At 36.4% G+C, this 15,932-nt stretch overlaps 1 protein-coding gene across 1 annotated transcript in view; it reads right to left on the reverse strand.

The window, feature by feature from the left end:
- The window catches only part of WASF1 (WAS protein family, member 1), a 31,273-nt gene that overhangs the window by 2,384 nt on the left and 12,957 nt on the right, over positions 1–15,932 (reverse strand). The window contains exons 2-7 of the mRNA XM_009326431.1: positions 14,099–14,233; positions 5,519–5,672; positions 4,713–4,830; positions 3,760–3,932; positions 1,494–1,673; positions 3–126 (exon numbers count right to left, since the gene is read on the reverse strand). Of these exons, the coding sequence (XP_009324706.1) occupies positions 3–126; positions 1,494–1,673; positions 3,760–3,932; positions 4,713–4,830; positions 5,519–5,672; positions 14,099–14,233 (884 nt within the window). The remainder of the gene's footprint in view (positions 1–2; positions 127–1,493; positions 1,674–3,759; positions 3,933–4,712; positions 4,831–5,518; positions 5,673–14,098; positions 14,234–15,932) is intronic.

Genomic DNA, 15,932 nt, shown 5'->3' on the forward strand with positions numbered 1-15,932 from the left:
GATGAAGTTGACAAAGCAGATGGAAGAGGTGGTGGTGGTGGAGGAGGAGGAGTAGGGCTCACAAACACTGGTGTTCTGCCTGTTGCTGGTGACTGAGGACGATTTTCTACCAAGCCAGTAGTAGAACTGAAACATCCAATAACAGGACAAAGTTATTAGAGCTGGAGAGTGGAAAAAATAGTAAGAGATTCACTTCTGCAACTTAAGAATATTGAATGCTGGGCATTAAAGAGCATTATGTACTATGATGATTTCAAGGTATTCATACCTCTTATACAAGGAAATCTAATTCTCAGTACGGAGTATGCATCAGTCTTCCAACAGACCTTTGCTCAAATTCAGCTACTAACCGAGTTTATGCTCTTATACAAACCTGCATCTTTACCAAAGGTTTCCTATACTAGTATAATTCTTCCCTCCCATCCCTAAGTAAATCCAAATTATTTTTCTGAAGTGAGGGAACTAGCAGTTGATTAACTGCTTCAATTCACAGAACTTTAAAAACAAAACAAAACAGTAAAAGCAATGAGGATGAGTTACATTTGAAATACATATTTAAGGTTTGATGACAGGATGAGTGAGCCTAATATCAAACGTCATCAGTTACTATGTACAGAGAGATGCTCATTCCTAGATACTCATTATAGTGCAATGAATAGGTGAATTGAAGAAAACAAAAGGTAACAGTAAAATTATTTTCCTGAGAGACCACTAGAGGATTTCTTTCAGCTGTTGTGGAAAATTAATCTAGAGTTATGCGTTTCTGTGTATAATCTCCTGAACAGTAAAAAGACATCCTTTTCAACAGACTAACATCTTGCTGATGTAACAACCGTGCCTGAATTAACTGTTCTCCATTCCAAGTTGTATGTACCTGACCATAAAGTAAGATTTTGGGTATAAAACAACAGAGGAGTGACAACCAGAGCCTCACTCTAGAAAAAAGTATGTATCCAGTTCTGGAAAGGCACAGAGAAATAGAAAATAAAAACACTTGGGGGAAGAAAAAAAAAAAAAAAAAAGGCAGTTGCAATTTAGCAAATGTGATGAATGTATAGTTTTGACAGCTGACTGTCTTCCTGCGATATATTCTTCTTTTCATGTAGGCTGAAACACAGCTCAGTTGTACAAATTTCAGATTTCCAAATTTCCAAAATTCCAAAGCTGAATCCTGAGATTCCAACATCTTTCACAGAAACATTTTCCATAGTTATATGTCTTGCCATTTAACTCAGAAGGTGACATAGTTGCAGTATTAATGGCAAGGTGAGGCCTGTCTCCACAATGGCACCCTACAGGGTTTAGATGCCGACCTTTCTCTCCAACTCCTGCGTGGCCCTGCAGCTGCAGACGTGTCCGGGCTGTGGACTGACATAGCCCCTAGGATGTGTGTACTGCCTGGGCTGCATGGAGATAATACTAATGACTATTAGTGGGGTGATGGAAAACTAAAACTCCCCAATAAATCTGCATGTGGCTTGACCACTTCGTACCTAACACATGGAGGCGCAGGTTTCACATCTCCGGCTCCATGCATTGGAGGTGGCGGTGGTGGTTCATTTGGTCTGACCAACACTCGCTCCTCGGCTCTGTTCAGAAGTTCAGACATCTGGCTATAGGGTAATGCAGAAAGCGAATATGATCCATCCATATGGTCCACATATGCGTGAGATCTGTAGGAAAACAGCGAAAAATGATCTAACGTAACCTTTAGCAAAAGTATTAGTGCCCTCAGCTACTGTTGTATACTTCAGTTTGATTTCTGAATTCAAGTATCTTCTCTGCACCAATGTTGCATATTGTACTTCATGGCTTTTTGGTAATTTATCCCACTTTCCATGCCATTGCTTCTAGCAGCTCAAGGGTTTAACGATTTTGATAGGTATATCAGACAAATTCTACAGTATGTGTGTGATCTTAGTGTTATTAGTCACATTATTTTGAGTTAAGTAAACATAGCAATACAATCAGAAATACACATATACCAGAGTGTATTATGAAACAGACATTATACTCAGTGATCGTTTCTGCTCCTCAATCCCTACATATATGCAACCATATTCTTTTATAACATTCATGAAACATCCATTGATGTTAGAATGGTAGAATTTACAGTTGAATAATTTAGCTGAACTTCTGTCAGAGGATCTATATTCCAGTATATACAGAGAACTCACTACTTTAGACCTAATACTTTGTAGCTATACAACGGATATAAGGAAGATAATCTAAATATCTATTATTGAGTAGAAGCAGTAAATAAAGATGATTCAACTTACTTGTTAATGACAGGTTTAGACACACTGCAAGAACCTGATCAGTTAGGAAATTCTAATTAACTACTCAACTAAAGATTTTAAAAACATTTCTCTATTAAATTCAGAGGAAATATGTTTGCAGAACACTTTCCAACAAGTAAAGCAATACTCTACATTTCCACATACTGCCACCACTGTAGTATCTAAGCCTATTAAATTCTTCGGGGGTGAAGTTCTTACTCTGTTACTCAAAAGGACGGTGCTGTTCTGTATCTGAACAACATGCTCTGCACACGTAGTGCTCCGAAGCACTACAGCATTACTCATAATTGGGATAATCAAGGTTTAGGCCAGGGTCCTGGATATAAAAGGAGTTCTGCAACAAGTGTGCCTAATGTGGAATCTGATGTACAACGCAACAGAAGAACAGCAGGAAAGCAGGTGTTTCTGCCGACGACTTGACACAGCAGTTTACAAAGATAAGATACTATAAAGTTGTGCCCACAAAAACGCTAATCACCATAACTTGAGTTGTACCCTACTGAGTGAAATGCACTGAGACCACTTTTACTTTCTGAATTGAGCTAAGTTTTCCACAAGCAGGTTTTTCCATTTTTCAGACAGTAAACACTATCTCCTAGAGTTGTCGTAACTATCCACTGTCACCATTAAGTTTGGCTGAAGGCCCTACAAAGCTAAACAAAATACTCTTTTACAGTGCTTTTGGCCAGCGAAGGATAGGGGAAAAATGTAACTTTTTTTTGGAGGACAATGAATACTTTTTAATTAAAAAAACCCCAACCCCCCAAAAACATACCCCAAAACTCCTAATATTACTTGCCAACCCTCTTTCCTATCAGATGTTTCTTGGCTGGTAAAATGGACTTGGTTTTGCACGAACACCAGAAGCGTAAACACAGCAGGTGTTTACCATGTGAAATGCTACTTTAGCCACCAGCAAATACATGCTGTGAAATGAGAATCCAACAGGCTGGATTTTGTAATAGACTATAACCAGAAATGTCAATCAAATCTTGGATTTGCTCAAGAGTAAAGAGAAGCTCAGCGCTCTCATCTGAGTTCCAAGTGGATGTTTGTTCACATCACACCCACCATAAAGTCTTGGCAGTGTCTGCTTAGGAAAACTCAAGAGACTAGAATAATAGCGATCTTCTATGTCAAGACTGGAATGTAGTGACACACCTGGGTGCAAGTGTGCAACAGTGACACTACACCTTCTTCAAGTTGCACACGACAACACATCCTCAAGGATACAATGAATTCCAAGGATACACGCTACTCTTAAAAATAACAAGATAATAACTACTCCTTTAAGGACACACTAAGTATTTTAAAACTAAGTTTTGATTGAGCTAAATCAATGATTTCCAGTACATTTCAAGAACAGCAGTAGCATCTCATCGTTTACCATTCTCAAGCATGTTCACTGTGCAGTATGAGTAGCTGTACTTAATAAAGGATAGAAAAAATAAAAAGAAACCTTGATTCAAAATGTGAAGCTGGGCCATTAGCAACTTCAATGTGCTTATGTAAGAGGTTAGCATCATCTTCTGCAAGCTCCGGACCTTGGGCTAACTTCTGCCACTCTCTCCGTCTGTCATGAGGTGCCCTTGGCACTTTTTCTGGTTCATGAGGGCGATCTAGATTTTTCTGCTGTAAGAGAGTTGTGCAAACAAAACTGACAACTAAGACAATGTTTTTTAATTAGTTGCATTTAAACATCAGCCACAAAATAATGAAAAACAATCCCAATTCAAGTGCAAGAAAAATTTACTTTCAGTCTAAATATGATATGTAAACCAAAAAGACTTGTAAAAGGCAGAAACTTCAGTCTAGTGGATAATTAGCTGAATAATACAGAGAAAAAGAACTGTATAAGTAGCTTTTTATTCTAAGTCTGAAATGAAATTATGAATCTGACACTTAGATTTACTGTCTCTATGTATGAAATACACAGAATAATGGTGAAACAAAAAAGTAGCATTACCTCTGCAAAAGTGTTTGTTTAATTTTAAGAAAGTATAAACAAAGTGCTCTATTCCTACTGATTTCTTTCTAGTTTAGAAAAAACATATCTATTAGAATGTCATTCAAGCTTTTTCACCTGTAAGATTGTCAGAATTTTGTATTATAAAAAAGCGTTCCAGTGAAATTCTTTATTCTTGCTGTAGTCCTCCTCCCTCTTTTCTCCTTTTTGAGTCATTGCTAGAAGACTTACAAGTTTTGGCAAACCTGCTGTTAGTTACATTAAGACAGCATGACAGGTCTAGGCCCTTCTATATTGCTGATGGAATTGAATGAATACAAGTAGTTTTACTTGAATGAAGATGCCTGGATTGTTATTAATTGCATAACCAAAAAAGTACCATATCTGCAAGTAACCCCTTTCCAGGAAAAAAACAACCAAAAGCTATATAAAGCTAACATATATACCTTCTGCTTCCTCTTTTCTTTTCTTTTGTCCTCGGTGTCCTGCAACATTTTTTCCTTCCACAGATCAAAGAAGTACGAAGGATTGGTGTAAAACTTCAAACCCTCTTTTCCATCATCCCTGAAATACAGTGAAGCAAACAGGGCATACTATTTATTTGACAACACATGAATCCAAACATTAAGGCAAAGGAAAGGCATATTAAGGAATACCTAGTATCTCAGACCCTGAAATGTTTTACTGAGGAACATTAAAAAGATGAACATTGACCTCCTGTGCCATCATTCTTTACTATCTTTCCTTGTATTCAAGGTCCTGATTTTAGAAAAGTAACTTTAACACAAGCTGTAGATAAAAGAGTATCATAAATCAGAGAACTCATTCCCATGACTCAAATCTTGCTCTTAAAATAATGAGCAAATTTGTCTGGCTGCTTGTGTTCAACTACTGATTCAAATTAACTTTGGGACAGCAAACAACATTCATTTCCATTAAAGACCTCCTTACTTACCTGCTTATTTTCTTCACTTCGCATCCAAGAGCATGACACAGTTTAATAAATACAGATAACAAAAATGGCTTTTTCTTACCATTGTTACACTGGGGTAAAATTCGTGTAAAGTGGAGTAAAATTTTAATGCTTATAATGTCTTCTGCTGCCTGTATTCCTCCAGCAGCTTCACAGTTTTCTAGGGTGGCTCCTTAAAACATTCAAGTGCTACTCAGCATGAGCAAGGTGCCTGGATATAGCATTTCTGCTATATAAAATAAGCTAGAAGTTGGTTTTGATTAATTTTATTTTACTAACCTGTAAGGGGTGAGAATGTTAAGTGGAGGCGGCTGTTCACAAATGTCGTAAGTTTCTTGCAAAGGAATAGGCAGAGTTTTGCGGTCAAACAGCTGCTGATCTTGAATTGTGGAACTCCGGAAAGCTTTCCTCATTGTAATATCTTGCAGTGACACTGAAAGGGAATATTGCCATTTAAAAAAACCACCGAAGATCATTTATTTGGATTAATCTGGAATTCCTTAATGCTGGTTAGAATATAAATATTAAGCATTACTACTAGTATCTTACGCATTTTACAGCAAATACAAATTAATCTAGCACTACTGCCACATCAAGATATTGTCAGATTATGTGAAAAACATGCTTGTAATGTTCTAGCACGTTATCCTCTACTTAGCTTCAGAGGAAATTTTTGCTCACCTGGACAGATATCAGAACCCTGTCTCTCCAAGGTAGTTCAACAAATTGCTTACTGTAGCTATAAAATATCATTCTGTAGTTCGGAAGTACCTAGTAACGTTTATCAACTCCACCTCACAATCCTTTTGGTACTAAAAAATTACTCTCTATCTTGAGGTATTGATTTTACCTTTGCACTATCAGCAAGCCAAACTTTGCATTCCTTGCATGTAGGTAGCGGTTCCACTGAAGGCCCACTGAGATCCCAAACCAGCAAATCGCTTAAGCTTCTGCTTACTGATACCAGTGAGTTTTAATGGGAGGTGATATTATGTTCCAACACATGAAACGAGTCAAATGTTGTTTTTTTAATCAGACTGTTTAATCAAGATGAGACTTCTCTGTTTAATTCAGGTGAGACACCTTGAGTTTTTAAGCACAGTAGTTAGGAATAATCAATTATCTTTATGTAAGATTCAAAGGAAAATAACACGAGGTGAACACAATAGATTAAACAGTGATTTGAAATATATTGACTTACTGCTGTTAAAGCCCATATATCTTTTTCTATTTCACAATCATTAAAATTTAGAAAAAGATTAATGGAAAAGTGACTGCAAATGATGAAACTTGCACTTTTAATTCTGGAAACAGTGTACCTGTTCAGTCTCATATTTCTCTCCCTCCCTGATCTTCAGTTACTACATCTGTGAAGTCCAGGTGTGTCTCAAGACTAACTTTGCAGCCAGTGTTAGACTTTCACTAGTTAAAGCAGCAGCCCTTTTCAATGGTTTGGGCCTTTTTTTTAAAAAAAAAAAAACCACAAACAATACTGAAAACAGTTTTAAGACATACTAGCAAAGAGTATTTTCAGCACATGCATTTTATCTATAAAATTATTACGTCTATTTTATACAAACAGGTTGATAGTAGTGCCTCTTTACTCAAGATGAGAGGATACACCCCCCCATATATTACTAGGGCGGCAATTTTTTTAAAAGAGTGCATCTGTTTAAGCTGAAAGCTGCATTTTACTCTGGTTCCTGTAACACATACAAGTGTACACATACATATGTACACACACACACACAGAGCTGGATTTCTATTGTATGATCGCAAAGTGGTAGAAGGCAGGATTTTTTCCAGAAGGCTTGCAATTCCTGGAATGTTCTATCTTCTTACCTAAGTGTATTGGCAGCATCCTTTGTGAGGCTAAAGATGGGATTTATTTGATTTTCAGTTTGGCTTTTGAAGTTTGTTACAGTTGGCAAGGCTGTGTGTTCCTGGAGAAGTTTCTTCCTTTTTACCCTTAGGTTCTATTTCATTACAGTGTCGTTTATTCTCTTTAATACCTTTAAATAGCTGCTCAGAAGCCTTTTTAAGTTTGTGAAAGAAGTATTATAATGTATGAATGTCAGCTAGGAGTCTCAATTTCTGCAGGTATTTTTGCACTAATAAATAACCATATATATTTTGTACCTGTCATGAAGTACAGGTGGTTGTTTGCTGGCAAAAGTTCACAATTGGAAGAATTGGGGTTTACCTCCTCTAAAAACCTAGTCTTAGATTCTTTTATACTTCAGCTGTTTTTCCTTTGGCTTGTTGGTTTTACAAATCTCACCAAATGTATGTGTTCAGAGACACTTGGCAATCCTGCAAGTCTTTAAACTGTCTGTCACTTATTGGAGACTATGCCAACAAAAATAAAAGTCAGTATACTTCTCTTTGAACGTGTGTAAATTCTGAAGGCAATGAAGTAAATTAACTTATTCCAATTAATAAATACAGTTCTTTGTTTTAATATTAAAATGCTCACAGATTATGTGACACTGTATTATTGAGACATACATTGTTCTATAAACTCTTTATTAGCATTCCTTAATCTCTTCGGTGAGCAAATACAGCCGGTCTAATTCATAATCTCTATTTTCTTGTTTAAATCTTCACTTTTTGTAACCACGTACAAGGGGATAACATACCTGAGGATAATCAATCAATCCGCAACAATAAGCGTAGATTACTTTCTCTCTAAAACTAAGCTACATAGCAAAGACCTTAATAGAAAACGTACACTGTGGAATTTCAAACAGCTAACAGCATTTCCTGTGCCAATATCTAATGACCAGCATTCACTGAAAAGCATGCCATTATTCGAAACAACCAACTATATTAGGACAACAGCACTACGGAAATGAAAGGACATGGCACACAAAATACTGAGAATCATGACACCGATACAACTCGCCTACAGACAGGGATGGGGTAAATCCCGTGTTGCAAGCACAGCGTAATCCTGGGCTGTGCACGGTTTGGCTTACAAAGCCATTTGTTTAGCTTGCCAGCTGGCTGAGAAACAGAAGCCCTGTGAGGCTTGCCACCTCAGGGGGGAGAATATGTGAAAACCTGGCTGATCATCCGGCCACTTAGCTTTGGCTGATTGACAAAATGGCACAGCAAGAGGACAGGTCAAACAAACTGGATGTATGAATTCAGATGTGAGAAGAGACGAGACACTGAAGGAGGAGTTGGAAATGCTGCAGGCATTTGACTTGATGTTGGTAAATTTAAGCTTCCAGTTGCCTAATCCCTAACTAGCACCAGAACCTTCGTATAGTCCAAGATCCTAAATTTCGTATGGATACATTTTCCTGAAAGTCCATCTGCTACACCACTTACGTTTACTGCAATGAACAAAAAATGGGGTCTTAAATAATTTCCTTAAATGTTGAGATGTTCACAATTTAAGTTAAACATTCATTCAACAACCTGTTTACTGTGTCTGTTGCTTGGATTGTAGAAAAAGACCTATTATATCAGCAAGTCTAACTTTTTGTACACCACAATATTTTCCACATAATTAAAAATTATCTTTCAGAAAGCTAAACTACCAACCTTTTGTACATTTGGTTTTGAAAAGAGATGCCAGTCCATTTTTATTCATAATCAACAACGAACTGGGAGAAAAAAGGTATTTAAATTGTACTCTAATGAGATACAATAATTGGGTTTCTTTTGGGCTGAACTACAAATTAAATAAAAGAACACATCGGTAATATATATACATAATAACATTTTACCTCCTGTTAAGCCTCTCATTAAATTGCAATCCCCAATTTGTAGTAAAAGTCAGGTATGGAGCACATCGTGTGCCGACAGAAAGTAGCTTCTTTTACATTTTGAAGATATTAAATATTACATTTTATTTTACCTCACCAGAAGAAAAAAAACCCTGTTATTAGATTTTTTAATTCTTTTAAACTCACTCCAATGTACAATTTATGAAGCGGTTCCAGGCCAAAAAATATGATTCTCCTAAAGGTGGTAAATAAATGAATGATACATATTCCTTTTAAAAGCTTGCTCTCTCAACGCTTTCTGCAGAATTTCATCCTGACAGCTTTTAAGACCATGAACTCTTGAATGCCACAGCTATGGCTCTTTGCAGAACTGAATGACTATGGGAAATTATATACAAATCAATGGACTCAGTTGCCCACAATTCCCTTTCTCCATTCTTACCCACCGATTTGAAAAGTGCAGGGAAGAAAGAATGACAATATCGAATGAACAACTTGGTCATAAGATTCCAATTAAAGGTAATTAATTGGGGGGGGGTGTTGAAAATTCTCTTTGGATAGAGATTTGTGTGATTCAGTTCCTAAAGATGCTGCAATCTTGGAAGTCTTATTTCTACTTTATATATTTTATTTTTTTAAATGATCATCCACTTCAACCATGCCTAGAATCACACATATATTAGGTTTTTCTGCCATCAGAATACTTCTGACTGGCCACTGCAGGTTTAACAGTTGCCAAGCAGAGAAACTACTTCTGAGAACAGAAACCACTTTCCTTTGGGCTTGTTCCCACCACAAGAAATTAACATTTTCTGAAATATTGATTTAAAAAGAACCCAAAACAACTCAAGCACTCTTTGGATAGGGAATATATGTAGCTTAACTGCTACAGGTAAACAAAGAGAAGATGTAAATGTTAGAGCAATCGTTTTAAGAGGACTCAGAAGCTGCTTTAAATGCAGTGTGTAGAACCAGGGAGCCCCAAGCAGCCCGTTAGGGAAGATGTGAATCACCTAGCTGCACCAAGCAGTGAAACTGCTGGTGAGTCTCAGCAAAACCGCCATGTTATTTAGCAAATGACATTTTGTCCAGATCCCTCTTTTTATATACAAAATACAAATATGCTTAGGGACATGGTTTAGTGGGCATGGTGGTGTTGGGTTGACGGTTGGACTCGATGATCTTAGAGGTCTTTTCCAACCTTAATGATTCTATGATTCTATGAAATTATGCAATATCATGGCTTTACCACCGAACTATTAAGCCTTGGACACATTAATTTAAAACTGATTTAGTTACTAAATAACCCATAAATTGAATTGAGGGCTAAGAAAATTGGAAGAAAAAGCGCAGAGAGCAGTTGGAGCTCAGCCCATCTGCCCAGATCTTTGAGAGGGAGACACACTCAAATCCAACATTCAGGTTAAGTGGAGATGTGGCAGGAAAAGTGACCTGCTAATGCAATTTAATTTAACAGTCTTTTTCTTTATTTGACTTTGGGGGTAAAAATTCTTATGAATGAATTGACAGTAGTGTTTTTCTCCACATTAACATATTACACATGGAGGTCATGAGGACCCCATTTTCATGTGCTCCCTGTTCTTAACTTTGATTACATTTATACTCAAGTAACCAAATTCCTCCAGAGGCTAGAGACTGTAAGTGCCCCTTAAAATGGGATTTACCGCCCTTTCTTCTAAGTCTCACAACGGGTTGAGTTATCCTCATTTGAAAGCTGACCAAGTCTCCATTTTCAGAAGCATACAGACCACAATTAGCTGTCAAGCTTTTTAGGTTTCTCCCCACCAGATGCCACCTTTTTTTGCCTATAGCCAAACCTCAAATCTCTCTTTAGCATTAATCCAGCAAAACTTCTGAACTACTACCCTTTCTACGACAGGCCAGCATTTCTAGAATGTTTAGAAAAAACCAAGCACATGTATTCTAAGCCAGAAACCTACTGAAACACAATGCACAACATTGTTTGATTCCTTTCCTGAAGTATGCCAGGCTGCTCACCCATAGCACTTCTGCCATTAAGTTCTTTAAGTTGCTTCTCACAGTTGTAACAGATATGCTGTAGAAATCAAGAATTTTATACACTGCCTTTGCGATTAAAATCCTCTCCAGTCTGAGATTTAAATAGAATTAGGCAGTTCATATTAAAGAACGACTAAATTAATACCAAAATATGCAGATAAACTCTTAGTTTATGAATTCTCCTTCTGCCATGATACCATTTATTTGAGTGATACACAACTATTTTCTAATACTTCATTACACTGTACATCAGAGCTGTACTGTGTATCAGCATTTCAAAAAAGAACGACATAAAAGCTAAAATGAATAATCTTTTAAAACCTGTCCAATTTCTACAGATATGAAATTATTTACTTGCAGTAGTACTTCAAGCTTAATGGCACAAATAAATTCACAAAAATGTGGTAAATTAACAATAATCTATTATTATACTTATAAAATTTGCATATATATGGAAAGGTTAGTAATGTTATTTATAAAGTAAATACTGAAATTAAAAATGGTTGCAAAGAAACTATACTCTTAGAGTTTATTTTCTGACCTATGAGGATATCTTATATTGCAGGGCTATTGAAACTGTCAATCTTAGATCACCTCCATAGCAAGAACGTGTTTTCCAGGTCCTCAAAAGACCTGGATATGATAACTCTTGAATACCTACAGGCTAGTTTCCCATACAATTGAAATAAAGTTCAGTTTACTGAAGGAAAGCAGAGGATTTATATTTGTCTGTATGCAAGTTTAATATCTCTTCTGAGGGGGAAAAAAACACATGTATGCAAAAAGAATAAAGTATGTAAAAAAAACCAATTACAATATGAAATTAATAATTCTGTGAAGTCAAGAATTTGAAAACAGTGCAATAATTCAAACCAAACCAAGTTCATAACAATTCTTCTGTGACAGATCGTGCACCAGGAGTTAGTTCCTTCAGGATACAATCCTAACCTTGGTGTCATTTGGTTTTATTCTTTCACAGAGATATTGTAATAATTCAAGATGAGAAAACACACAGACTATTAAAAAAAATCAGAGCTTTTTATTACTTTGACTCTACCAGAAACATCTTGTCAAGTATCTGCACCTCGTTCAATGAATCTGACTTGGGCTGTTTTTGTTCATGCCACTTAGCTTTAAATGAATCTTAATTTATTCCTCTTGTGTAATAGCATGGGCCCAAAGGAACATATTAAATCTTCTATTAGTGCCTGCTGGCAAAGAACTAGCAAATGAGACTCATTTTACAAGTATAGCCTATTTTACACATGCTGTTAGCTTAACAGAAGTACTGAAATTTGCTTAATTCTTGCATAGAGAGTTAAGAAAGGCAAGAAAGGTAAATCCAAATGTTTTCCCCACACCTTCATGTGTTAACAACCTCCAGCTATTTTAGCCCAGATCACGACTAAAACAAAACTATTTGTGATGAACTTCTAAATTTCAAGCCCAAGATAGGATACTGAAGGAGAAACAGTTTCCTGATATCTAATTTTTAAGGAAATATAATATCGAATTTCCTCTCATCTCCTTTGTCCTCATCTGGTGACTCGTTCTGGGCAGACGTTTGTGAATAAGGAACACTGAGTAGGGTCCAAGGACTGGATATTCTTAGGTTAATAAAAATAGCCATTTAATAGTTCCTGACACTGAGGACTGTGTGTGTGTTCCTCTGAAGTACTAGCAGTCACTGCTATTCTATGGCGTGAGAGACAAATCCAGGGTATCAGATTCAAGTCACAATTAGCCACGCTGGACTTGATCAAGTAGACTTCTTTTCAGCCCTGTTTTCTTTAATTGCGGTGTCTGTCCCTTTCTTTAGCTGTACAGTTTAGCAAATGCTACTGTACACTGTATGTATGTACAAATGTTACTGTACACAGAAAGGATTTTTGTCATTCCAGTCATAGTAAACATGGCATTTTATTGGAAAAAGAGGTGTATGTGTATGATTTATGCTCAGTTGTCAAGAGACCTGGAAAATCCCATTAATGTAAGAATTCCCCTAGACAAGTCACAATTTCGTGGAAAATCTGCTACTAGCTGTGAACAACTGTCTTTCGAAACCTGCTCTAAAATTAGTACCACGCAAAATACAGAAACAAAACTTCCTTAACTTAATTTTGCTATTAGTGAAATTTGACATAGGTAACTAAACACAGCCTGAAGACCATGCTTCTGGTTTGACACTTCATTTTTCCTGAATGACACACAACTATTATACCTAGACATTCACAACTGAAACAGCTTTCTATACTTAAAAATTGGATCCCGCAAGCAATCTAAAGTTATTTTTCATGATAGGATGTTGCTCTACTTTCTAGGTCTTAGCCATATAGTCTAAAACACCCTAAACTGTTTGGGGTTACAAGACCTTTCATAGTTCCACGTGTAACCAACAGATATCCAGGAAGGCAAAAAAGCTTCATGGCATTTACATAATAGGTGGTCAATGTTCCTGTAGTCATCACAACACCTATGCATCATTTAAATCCCATACAAATTCTATCTTATAGGCATGAGCCATACCCTATTGACTTTTGGAAGTACTTGTTTCCTCAGTGCTAACCAATATTTATAGTACTTAAAAAGCTATTTATGAAGAATCCAAGGGGATATATAGTGTCAATAAATGGAGCTATACAACTGTAACGTCATACAGAAAGTAAAATGGTAACAAGCTAAATGCAAAAACCCTACTTGGACAAATGGTTACATCCCATGGGAATTAGCAGGAAGGTTAAAAAAAAGAGTAAAGACTTATCGCCAAGCATTCACATAATATATATTATTAACACTAATACATAATACTACTGAAGTGACACATAATCCTGTAGCAGTTTCTATGTAAATTCATTGGTAACAGTACTGTTCAGCAACCACGAAAATGTAGAGCTCAGAAAGCTGCTCAAGGCTATAAAAGAAACCTGTCACAGAAATAGAAATGGCCCCCTTTCTCATGATGCTTTGCTCTGTGTTCTTATAAATATAATTTGTTATTATTAAATTATTATTATTTCCATTTCACATATCAATAGTATCTGGGTGACAAAATAAGAAATCTTCCGTGCAGGAGTTAACTTACATTCTTCTTCCTTTGGATCAAGTTGTGTAACACTGACAGATAAGCGATCTACACGTTCTTGTAAGGAGTTGACTCTAAATGAGAAACTGTGTGCTTCGTTGAAAAGTTCACCAAATATATCTTCAGCATATTTACCTGAAATACGAAAAAAAGAAAAAAAAAAATTCAAGCATACCACAAGACAGCCAAATGAGTTTGCCTTGAAAAAGACTTCTGTTTTGTTTAAGTAAGTAAATCTAAGATGCATGAGTACCACTTGTAACAACCTGTACTTACTGAGCTCATTAAGAATGCTTCAGAAAAGTAAATAGAAGTTAAATATTTAATTTGTAATTTATCAGAAATGAAATTATTTAATACATTACAGGACAGATTTTCAGCTGGTATAAATTGACTTAACTATGCTGATACGCAAGGAACTAGACTGATTAGTTTCTTGGATATGTATAAAAGGATGATTTCCAGCATCTAAAGCTGCTCCTGTATGAGCAATAACTAATCCTTCCAAGTGAAATTTATCTTAACATTTCTCAAAATGAAGCACAGCTTCCACTCCTACCGTACAGAGGATCTTTCAAAAATGGAAGATCAGATATTTACATCTAGGTTAATTAGAACCAACCCATTCAAAAATACACACTAAAATAATAAATCCTACTTTGAAGGATCAAAATCCTAGTAACTGACCAATTTATACTGAAGTAAAAGAAGATTCTCCTTTGTTCACTTCAATGGACATCACACATTTAGCCCAAAAGAGCAGGAGATTCAAGTATCATGAGAAAAGGATCAGTAACGAGTTTCTCTTCTACAGACAGAGTACTCCATATAGTGCTTCTAATGCCCCCCGGACTCAACTTAAGTAGTCTGCCAATGCCACTGAAAAAACCCCACCAGACTGCCTAGCAAAAACTGTAGCCACATTTCTGAAATACCATGTGATAGCTTTTAGAACTTTCTACCATACTGTGCATATGTCATTTGTGTACTGTTTGTGCACTTACATTGGTTTTGGAAGTAAAAATCTCACAAACTTCTAACTACCTGGTTTGCACACAAGTTCTGACAGGTACAATAGGAAAGGACAGTTATGAAAATTTTGCCTTTGATGAACAATGCATCTGGAAGTATACATAAAAATGAGGACATTTTAAAATAAATACATCAAAAGGACAGAAATTTAATCCCTACAGGTACTGTGGAAACTACTTAAAGATACTATGTGCTTACTATGTAGTAAGCACAAGGCCAGCGCATACCATTTATTAAGACTTAGGTAATGGCAATAGAAAACCAGCACGACTATATAAAAAACAGAATATAAAAGGGGATATCAGAAGAAATGTGCAGATGAAGAAAATATAAGGGATCATAAATTCTGGCATATTAAACATAAAAACCAAAAACTAGCCTGAGCAACAACTAGCAAACTAATAATAAATATTTCTTCACAGACATGAGGAGCAAGAAAGCCTGCCAGGGAGTCTGTAGAGCCAACTGGTAATGAAGGTATAAAGGATTACTCAGAGAAGACAAGACCCCTGCGGACAAGCTAATTTAACACTTTCTACTGGTGTTCAGTGAAAGGAACTGCAGAGACCCTCATGCCAGAACTCTTCTTTGTGGGAGGCTCAAAGAAACTGAAGTGACTATATAAAAATTACAAAACTAAATCAACAAAATGACCAGCAAAGTATTAGAATCATAGAAACGTTTAGGTTGGGAAAGGCCTTTAAGATCATCGAGTCCAACCATAAACCTAGCACTGCTAAGTCCACCAGTAAACCATGTCCCTAAGCACCACATCTACACATCTTTTAAATACCTCCAGGGA

The sequence above is a fragment of the Pygoscelis adeliae genome, unplaced genomic scaffold (genome assembly GCF_000699105.1).
Source record: "Pygoscelis adeliae isolate BGI_AS28 unplaced genomic scaffold, ASM69910v1 Scaffold206, whole genome shotgun sequence".
Taxonomy (NCBI): domain Eukaryota; kingdom Metazoa; phylum Chordata; class Aves; order Sphenisciformes; family Spheniscidae; genus Pygoscelis; species Pygoscelis adeliae.